This window comes from Magnolia sinica, chromosome 14 (genome assembly GCF_029962835.1).
Source record: "Magnolia sinica isolate HGM2019 chromosome 14, MsV1, whole genome shotgun sequence".
NCBI classification, from domain to species: domain Eukaryota; kingdom Viridiplantae; phylum Streptophyta; class Magnoliopsida; order Magnoliales; family Magnoliaceae; genus Magnolia; species Magnolia sinica.
The window spans coordinates 54,695,599-54,703,553 of NC_080586.1; the positions used below are offsets into that span (position 1 = coordinate 54,695,599).

Here is a 7,955-nt window from a genome sequence, read left to right on the forward strand (position 1 = left end):
GGTTGACAAACGCAACCTGAACTCAACCCATATGGGAAATGGATTGACCCAATGCTAACTTTCTGGGTTGGGTTTGGGTCAGGTTGGCAGGTTGGGTCAAAAGTTTTGCCGCCCCTGGGACCAAGGCATGTCCACGATGGGCACCACCTAATAACGGCTTGGGTCCAGCGTATGTGCCTTGATGGCACATGTTTCAAGGTATATGTTCCATATTATCACATGTTTGTGAGGCATGTGCCATATCCTCACATGTTTGTGAGTCATGAGAGAGGGTGGGTTACTGCTTACTGGTTAACCATTAGATTAGTAGCCTTGAAAACTGATGAGCAAAATCATGTATTGAATAGTCCACTTACAAATTCTAGTTGTCCATCCAAGAAGACCCTCTTTAGATTGCTCCTCTCAAGTATCACTTGAAACTATCCTAACGTCTGATCTCTGGCCTGGAAAATGGACCATTATAACAGCAAGGGTCAATGTTCTGAAGCTGATGTTCTGGCCAAAGGTGTATCATGATTATCTTTGTATTTGCCTTTTGATGGATGGGGCTCAATGATAAAAAGGATGCCTGTCAACAAAAGAGGTCAATATTCCATAGTTGATGTTCAAGCCTTTGGTGCAATGATAGACAGAATGGCTCTCAATGTTGAGCTCTTGGGCCCAAGCATATCTTACATATTAAAAAAAAGAAAAGAAAAACAGAAAAAAGATTAGTGCTCCTTGCTTTTTTCCTTTTTAGCAAATCATTGTTGCTTATCAAAAGAAGAAGAAGAAGAAGAAAAATGAAAAAAAAGAAAGAAAAAAAAAGAAAAAAAAGAAGAAAAAGTCTGAAAGTGACCTGAATTTTCTAGATTTGGGTCGAGTGAGCAAGTCGACCAAACTTAATGAAATCAACCCAACCTGATCCGACCTGACTTCTTGATTTCCCTAGTTCACCCAAATGGGGCCATGGTTCCTTGATTCATAGGATTGAAATGATGATCCTTACCACAGATAACTGAGAACTCAATCTAGATTAGAAGATCCTACCCATTAGTGCCTTGGTCAGTGTTATGACACATTGGACGTAGTAGACCTAATTGTGGGGCCCATGTTCAAATGTTTCATTTAACCTCCCAAATTGAACGGTTGAAATGAAATTCGGGTGGAAAGCATAGTGAAGGCAAAATGAATGGTACCGTGGTCATGTCTTGCACTCTCTAGTTGCTGCATCATGGAGATTGTTAAAAAGCCTCATAAACAGCATGTTTCTGCAGTATGCTTGTGAAGTGTGTTTAGTAGAGATAGTTCCTAAGATCTTAAGTTAAAGACATGGAAACTAAAGTTTTTTCTAACAATCTATTGCCAGATGCTCAAGAAGAGGAAATTTCCAACTACCCACAGGGACTCGTTCTGGTTCCTCGTGGAACTGATGAGAATAGTGTTGTCGTTGGCCCTCATATTAGAGGTAGCAGGCTGCGATCATCTGCCTGTGATGAGGAAGTGGATTTATTACTTCCAGGCACGGCAAGGTAAGCTTCCCTTCCTCTTCTATGAATTACGATCACTGACTTCAAAGCGAGACTGTTATCCATGATCTATGCTTCAGTATCGAAGGTAAAAGGCATGCTTCCGCTGTATACAGCCATAGCAAACCATTGGCTTATGGGAAGTTTTGCAATACCCACATGCACTTGTACACACAACCACATCGGAGACATTTGAGCCACAAAGGAGGTAGGCCCCACCATGGTAGATGACCGACACATGTACAATGAATGTGGGTGGGAAGCAATTTGTTTGCCCATTGCTTCCGTTCATTGTTGGACAGCAAATGTGTTGACTGACCTGATTTTTGGTCCAGGTTAGTGACACACTGGGTCCCACCTGATGCACTGCACGGATGTCTGACATGTGTGGAGTCTTATGTGGACTTTTAGTAGAACTGCTGTCATTGGGATTTGGGTGTGCCGTATGCATAGCTGAAACGGTATTTTGAACAGGCTTCAGATCCAGCTGGGGGTGAACATGCCAGCAAGGGCAGAGCATATTCCGAAAGAAGACAAGACGGAGATATTTCATGAGGTAAACGACGTTGTTCTCTACGTGGGGATTATCGACATCTTGCAAGAGTACAACATGACCAAGAAGATTGAGCACGCCTACAAATCCCTTCAGTTTGATTCACTGTCCATCTCTGCTGTCGATCCCATGCTCTACTCCCGTCGCTTCTTGGAATTCATTCAAAAGGTGTTCCCGCCGAATCCTTAGAAAGTTAAAATGACAACCCCGACCTTTTCGGTATAGTATATCATCCGTGCACGTGTGCTGCAGCCATTCAATCTTCCCAAGTAGGCCATTGAAATCATCGAGGATTTCGATGGGAAGATGGAATATAAGCTGTGTGGGGTTTTGCTATGTACATGATTCGGAATAGCTTTCATCTGTTCATATGATGCTCTGAGGTTAAAAGGACATGTTACACTGTTTGTATCATTTCGCAGTTCTCTTCATTGTGCCCATTCAAGTGAGTTCCCCCCAACAAAAATAAAACAGAGAATGGGGATGCTTGGAAAGATTGGTTGTTGTTGGGTAATCCATCTTTCGCTGATGTATACAATCCTACAGCTAGAATCATCAATTTTTGCTGGGATGCAGGCCATTCATTTGATGCAATGCCATGGTAGATAGACCGCCTGGGAATTTTGCTCTGCTTTGATTGGATGACCCTAGACATGTAATTGGCGGCATCAAAACAGACGGACTGAAAATAACCCAACTGTCTACTTTGGATTAGCAGATTGGTACGTTCCTTTGGTTTTGACCCATCTGTGTGAGGCGTCGAGGATGCACTCCGAAGATTGATATCGATGCATGCATTTGTATGTTGATGTCTGACTGCTGTCTGTTTTTCTCGTTCATCTGTGTATAAACATTTTCTTTCATAAGTAAAGTTTGTAGGTCATCTTGCTGGTTCGATCCGGTCCGGATTTTAAATGTGGAAACAGACAAGGAGTTCAATTCGAAAATCGCAAGCATGGAGCATATTGATGTAGTTTTCCAGCAGATCCTCCGCAGTAGCCCTTCTTGAACCTGCATAGGTGAAGGTGAGAGACAAAGGAGGCCCTGGTTTGTTCAGGGGACTCTCCGATGCCTAAGTCAGGCTTGAAGGTTTTAAAGTGGGGTAGGATTTTCAAAAAAGAGACCAGTTGGGTATTAGGATTTTTCGTGAATGTACGTTGGTGGAATATGTTCGTACATTTATAGGAGAGGGAGGATCTCGTAGCATGGGGATTCTTTCTTGATATCTTGGAGATCTGCTAGGATCTTCCCGAGATTGTAGGTTCTCGAGATTGTAGGGATTTGATCTTATCTCCTGAAGATCTAGGGAGAGATCTTTGAATCTCATGAGGATTATTTGAATCTGTAGCTCGGCTCTAGGTCGAATCCCAATGCGGACAAAAAGTTGGAAATGAATGATACCGTCTTGAGCGATAGATCGACATTCACCATTTTTGACCCTCAGACGAGCCAGAAGGTTCGCGTGTCCCTCGTCCGGGTGTTGAGGCCTTTAGACCTTGCCAGGGGTATTGTCGATCTATGGCTGATCAATAACTGAGCTATGGTCGGTCAGTGACCGATATATGACCGATCTATAATCAAGCTATGGCCGGTCTGTGACCAATCTAGGATCGATTCGTAATTGACACGTGGCTGATTTATAGGCGATCCATAACTGTCCTTTAGCCGACCTCTAAATCAGGTCGGCATTTCAACCACTTGTGCGAGCTCGTAAGCTCTTTGTGCGTCCTTAATTTTGCATCGCTCTCTTGAGAGATTGCCCTATTTCTGGACGTAGAGGCCTTAACAGGCTCGGGTCTTCATGGGCCCATGTTGGTTCAGTAGAGTCAGTCCATTCCATAAGCTGACTTATGCACTTGTAGATTTTTCCCCAACAGTGAGCCCTCCTTGCTTTTTAAACGAAGTTCGGAAAATAAGCTTGGTGAGCTCGGCCGTGATTAGGTCGGGTTATGCATGGGCTAGGTCGAGTTTCGTTATCATTAATGCCAGGTATGGCGGCCAGCACAGTAGTTGAAGCGTCATCAGTTCATAATCATGACGTGTCGACACGTGGCTCGAGGTCACGTAAGGCATCAAGTAGTCGCTTTGGTGATAATCCAACGAGGTTGCGATGCGTGGCATCGTACTCGATGTCAGAGGCGAGCGGCACATCGGGTTGCGACACATGTCGAGTCGGGGTAGCTAATGGGGCATTGTACGGCGCCGAATTGATGGTCATTTTAAATGGTTGCCACGTGGCTCATCTATATAAGGGGAGCCATAATGCTTAGGGTTCTTCTTCTTTACGTTTTGTTTCTTCCCCCTTTTTGCTCTCCTGTTCTCCTGTATGCATTCCGGCGACTATTCTTGTTGCAACCCAGTCGGAATCCCGCCCATCCCAACTCTGGTGAGCCTCCTTTCATTTTTCCATTCAATGTCTAGTTCGATGAGCTCCCGGGAGGGGGTCTCCGGTGGCAAAAGTGGGGCAAGTAGTCGCCTCAGGTAATGTTGAACCCACCTTCACCACTGGTGGTAATGACAGATGCCACTTTTTGGTATTTATCGTCGAGGAGAGTGCTGAAGCGGTCCCTAGTACAGATACCGACGCCTGCCGCTAGGGCATTAGATCTATCTCCCAAGCGTGAGACGGTGCCTGGGACGCGGGAAATGAACGCGCCTTCGGCGACCGACCAAGTCGTCGAAGCGCGTGACCCACCTGATGAGGATAGAGTGGGCGAAGAGGATCCAAGGGGGCCAGTGCCCTCGACTTTAATTGAGGAGGAGCTAGTCCGGATCAGGCTAAGATATCACGTCCCTGAGTTTGTGATTCTCAGGCTTTCTTTGGCGGACGAATTCCCGGACCGACCTCCTTAATGGGCAATGACGATTTTTCAGGTCGCCTTGCAATGCGGCCTGCGATTCCTACTCCAGGGAATTGTTCGGCGTCTTCTGTCCTGTCTCAACTTAGCCCTGAGGCAATTAACTCTGAATGGGTGAAGGGACTTGTTCGGCTATGCAGTCTTATGGGCTGAGGTGGAGCAACCCGGGCTATCAGTGGACGAGTTCCTCCACTTGTATCAAGTGAAGCCGAACACCCTTCAGCCCAGCTAGTACTACTTCTCCGTATGGTGAAATACTGGTGGAGCCTTGATAACTGATTCCCCCCTCCTCCAATAAGCACTGAAGGGATAAGTGGTTCTGGGCCTATGGATGCTGGGAGACGACCGACTCAGAATCGATACAGTCACTCACCCCTGGGCTTTCTCTGAGCTAGGTTCGTGCTGCAACGGTAGTTCGTCCTTCATTGATCAGCTTACATTATCGACTAACCTTATTCACTTGTCTCTTGTTGCAGTTGTTCCCAAGCATCAACCTTTACTTAATAGCGGGTCATTGGCTCGTATCAGAGATCTACGGGCCCTTGACGAAGGTTGACGATCTTGGAGAGTCCTTCTCCAACCCAAGCGACTTCTCCAGGCAGGCTTAGATTTGGCCATCACAGATACGACATTGGTTAAGATCTCCAGCCGAGCTTTGTTACTTCGAGAAATTCCTTTGCTTAGAGACTTTTTCTAACGCATTTGTTTTTGTACAGAGATGCCTGAGGCTCGGCCCTACATCTGCCTTCTCTCTAAGGTCTGTGCACCTCCTCGAGACGTGGTGGCGGCCTCGAAGAAGAAGAGGCAGAAGACCTCCTCGAAATCCAAAGGGAAGGTTGGCCCCTCTTGCTTAGTCGTCATCGAGGACGAGGGAGAGGGCAGGAAGGTGGAGACCTCTGGGGCAGCGGGGACAGTCGTCCCTGACTGCCCTGCTCCTGTTGGAACTCAAGGAGCTGTGGAGCTTCTTGCTAAGGCTTGCCCTTTTGAAGGGGCAGAAGCCGGGAAGAGGCGAGGGAGCTGCCTTCGTCGGACTGTGGAGGAGATCCTTCCATGGGTCGATCGCCATACGTCTGACGCGGAGTATGTCACTTTGTTTGACTCTCTGACAGAGATGACCCTTGCGCACGTGACGACCACCCTGCTTGGGGTAATTATCTCGTCCGAAGTAAATTATTTTTCTTAGATTGCTCGTACTCATTTTCCTTTTCTTCTACAGTTCGCTTCATGTGTGTTGAAATCACACACTGAATTTGCTGGGATGGGCGAGCGGGCCAAGGGAGCCGAGCAGAAGGTGGCTCAGTTGGATGCCGAGCTTGAGATCACGAAGACAGCTCTCGGGTGTCTTCCACTGAGAAGGCTACGATGGCGATGCAGCTGGGAGAGGCCAAGCGTGTGCACGATGAATGTCCCGCCGAGCTGCTTGAAGCCAAGACGAAGCTCGATAAGCTAAAGGCGGAGACTATGGGCGTCATTGCCAGGGCTCAGGAGGAGGCCGTCCATCAATTCGTATCCTATCAGGCGTTCATGGATGAAAGAGACACCCTCTTTCGCCAAGGTTACTCCGAGTGTACGAAGGACATGAGGGCTTCCTTCCCCGACCTCGATCTCTCTGCTTTCGACGAGGCAGAGTTGAGCTCTGATGAGTTGGGCAATGACGCAGCCCCTGATGTAGCTCCTGAGTCGGTGCCCAAGTCTTGAAGTTAATTTTGCTAAGAAGTATTTCCTTCTTTTTTAAAGCTTCAGGCACTTCAAGCACGCCAGGCGTCTGAGCTTTAAGCACCTCAGGCACATCCAGCGTTGTCTTCTTTTTGTATTTCCCCTTTTTAGGATTTTGTTTGTTGTTCGATGTACAAAGTTGACTTCGTAGTCAATGTAAAGCCGATGTAATCAGACCATTTTGGGTCTTATTAATGAGAAACATTTTTTGTCGATCTTCGTCTGTTTGAGTCGAGCAATCAGAATTGTCCCTTTTATTTTGTTGTTATTGGTCGGATTGAAGCTGAGCTATTGCTCAGACATTAACCTGGTGTTAGTCGGAATTTTATCAAGGTTTCTGAGGCTGGGTAGATCGGATCTTGGTCAGATATAGGTCAGATCTTGGTAAGATCCTAATCAGATATAGGTTAGATCTTGATCAGATCTTGGTCGGGCAGAGAAACGGTGATTTTATTAATGTAACTTTGACTAGTACAAAGATGAGCATTGCTTTGGCCCATCTATGGGTAGTAGATCCTTAGATGCTCGACATTCCATGGGTGCGGGAGCAATTGGCTGGTCAGATCCTCTAGTCGGTACGTACCCGGTCAGATGATGCCTGAAACCACGTAGGGCCCTTCCTAGTTCGGGCCCAGGGTCCCCATTCCTGCTTCTTTGGTATTCTAGAATACCTTTCGGAGGACTGGATCCCCAACTCGAAACCTTCTGACCTTGACCCGAGCATTGTAAAACCGCGAAACTTGCTGCTGATGGACAATGGTTCGGAGCCGAGCTTGCTCCCTTTGTTCTTCTAGAAGGTCGAGATTGAGGGACATAAGCTCATTGTTAGCCTCTTCGTCGAACGAGCTCGTTCGGGCTGTGGGTAATCCGATTTCTACGGGGGTAACCGCCTCATCCCCGTATGCTAGGGAGAATGGGGTCTCCCTAGTAGTTGTCCGGGTGGTAGTTCGGTAAGCCCATAGAACTTTAGGAAGTTCCTCGGCCAAGACTCCTTTAGCATTCTCGAGCTTGGTCTGAAGATGATCTTAATGATCTTGTTGACTGCCTCCACTTGCCTGTTTGCCTGTGGATGTCATGGCGACGAGTAAACGCTGCGAATCCCGATGTTCTTGCACATCTCCTAATATTGCTTGTTGTTGAACTATTTCCCATTATCTGAGACAATAGTCTGAGGTATTCTGAACCTACACAAATATTTTTCCAAACAAAGTCCGTAATATTTTGTTCGGTTATCTTCACTAATGGTTCAACTTTCGCCTACTTGGTGAAATAATCTACCGCCATTACAATGAACTTGGTATGACCTTTGCCTGTGGGGAG

General features: G+C 46.7%; 2 protein-coding genes across 3 annotated transcripts in view; both read left to right on the forward strand.

Annotated features, from left to right (window-relative positions):
• LOC131225697 (phosphatidylinositol 4-phosphate 5-kinase 9) overlaps positions 1-2,475 on the forward strand; it is a 39,973-nt gene extending 37,498 nt beyond the window's left edge. Inside the window, exons 8-9 of one of the 2 annotated variants that reach the window (XM_058221273.1) lie at positions 1,349-1,511; positions 1,844-1,974. In XM_058221273.1, coding sequence (XP_058077256.1) covers positions 1,349-1,511; positions 1,844-1,919 — 239 coding nt within the window. In that variant the 3' untranslated portion in view covers positions 1,920-1,974. The other variant, XM_058221272.1, reaches the window with a different exon arrangement.
• A 310-nt stretch (positions 2,476-2,785) lies between these two features.
• Positions 2,786-6,850, forward strand: LOC131225698 (uncharacterized). The gene is made up of 2 exons (XM_058221274.1): positions 2,786-6,066; positions 6,136-6,850. Exons 1-2 carry the CDS (start codon positions 5,638-5,640, stop codon positions 6,367-6,369), a joined length of 663 nt encoding a protein of 220 aa, XP_058077257.1. The 5' UTR covers positions 2,786-5,637; the 3' UTR covers positions 6,370-6,850.
• Positions 6,851-7,955: the final 1,105 nt, after the last annotated feature.